The sequence below is a fragment of the Drosophila teissieri genome, chromosome 3R (assembly GCF_016746235.2).
Source record: "Drosophila teissieri strain GT53w chromosome 3R, Prin_Dtei_1.1, whole genome shotgun sequence".
Classification (NCBI taxonomy): Eukaryota; Metazoa; Arthropoda; class Insecta; order Diptera; family Drosophilidae; genus Drosophila; species Drosophila teissieri.
Genome location: NC_053032.1, coordinates 17,150,399 through 17,151,952, shown reverse-complemented (window position 1 = coordinate 17,151,952; position 1,554 = coordinate 17,150,399). Strand labels below are relative to the sequence as shown.

Genomic DNA, 1,554 nt, shown 5'->3' with positions numbered 1-1,554 from the left:
AACAACGACGAGTGTAAGGGGAGAGGGGATGTACGTACGTATGTGGGGCTTCCAATTTGAAGTTTATTAATTGTCAATTTCATGAATTTTTCGGTAGCCCCCAGGCAATTGGCCTCTGCCTCTGCCGGCAAACAAATCAAAAACTTTGATGCAGAGGGAGTCTCCATTTGAACAATAAATGCTTTATTAATCTGATACCTGTGAGTGAAGTTCTGCAAAAAGTGAATTTACTAAGCGATTTGAAAATATTTGAAAGCGAATAAAGCTTTGCGTTCAATAGAGTAATCGATTTAATAGCCAATATAACATTTTATTCACAGAAAGCGTTTTTATTAACTGCAAACATTTTTTTTTGTGGCTTGTTGACAATTGTGGAATGAATTTGGAAAACAGTAACTGGAAAACCAAATATGAAAATATAAGTTTATTAAACCGTGTTGTTTATTGAATAAAGATTGAACCGCAAACAGTTTTAAGCCCCAAGCAAGTAAAGTAACCTTTTTTTTGGTTATCTCAGTGTGGTCTGGGAGGAAAGATAACTGTGGTGTAAGGATGCATATCAAGTGGTGGCGGATATAAGTGTACGTCGTGTAAGATGGGATCCCAACGAGCTGGCTCGATCTTCCGAGGTCCCAGAGAGGTCCTTCTCATGATCAATTGATGAATGGGTGGGGGTGGGGAACCATGGCGAATCAGAACTCACCCCAATGCTGTGGCAGACCCACGCCATTCGGGTAGTTCTGACTGGTCATGTTCTCGACCAGGTAATTTGCAAAGTACTCGCCTCGCTGATCCTCGCGAACTTGGCGCATTGCCCGCGTGACACTGGCCATCAGGCGGCACATCTCCGACTCCGGACTTTGGCCTGGCGGAGTTGGCTTGACCATGGTGTAGAAACTCCGTTTCTTGCGCAGACGTGGCGGTCCGTTTGGCCCTCCTCTCGCCGGAAACACGGCCATCGGCGGCTCTTGCGGAGCGTCCAGGAGTATGTCCATCTGACGATTGACTCCCAGGAGCTGCTGCTGCTGTTGCTGCTGCTGCTGTTGTCCATCCTCCAATGTGTCATCGGAGTCCTCGCCTGCATCTGCGGTCACCGCGTCGCCGACTCGATCGATTCGCTGCTCCTCGTAGAGATCCGCGGCTTCGTGTTCGAGTAGTGTGTCCATTGCAGAGAACAGTCACAAAACGAAACGAAAAAGCAACCGAACAAATTAAACAATAAATACGGCAGTTTTGTGGGTTTCTGCCTTTCAATACGATGTTTTTTTTCTGTAGTTTCAGTTGTGGCGTTTGGTAGTTGTAGTGTCTGAGTTTGTTGTGGAACTGAATTAAATATACCGTGTTACTGTGATTATGCGAAACGTAAGCTTGACATCTGAGTATTTTTGTTCGAATTTAAGGTAACTTATTTAGCTGGGAAACTAGTAAAATGATAAGAGGTTACGAAAGGGAGCAAAATATGGTTAGAAGCGGTCGAAAAGTGCAAACTTGGCATATTTCGAATCCCGTTTGGTCGAAAGCTTTTCGCCTGCTTACCAGCCTCCTGAATTGGGG

At 45.0% G+C, this 1,554-nt stretch overlaps 1 protein-coding gene across 1 annotated transcript; it reads right to left on the bottom strand.

The window, feature by feature from the left end:
* Nucleotides 1-419: 419 nt before the first annotated feature.
* LOC122621259 (male-specific protein scotti) lies at nucleotides 420-1,340 on the bottom strand. Its single transcript, XM_043799072.1, has one exon. The coding sequence runs from the start codon at nucleotides 1,164-1,166 to the stop codon at nucleotides 693-695; it is 474 nt and encodes a 157-aa protein (XP_043655007.1). The 5' UTR covers nucleotides 1,167-1,340; the 3' UTR covers nucleotides 420-692.
* Nucleotides 1,341-1,554: the final 214 nt, after the last annotated feature.

Bases quoted from the DNA above. Each gene is read 5' to 3' on its own strand.
- LOC122621259 (XM_043799072.1), bottom strand. From the start codon at position 1,166: ATGGACACACTACTCGAACACGAAGCCGCGGATCTCTACGAGGAGCAG.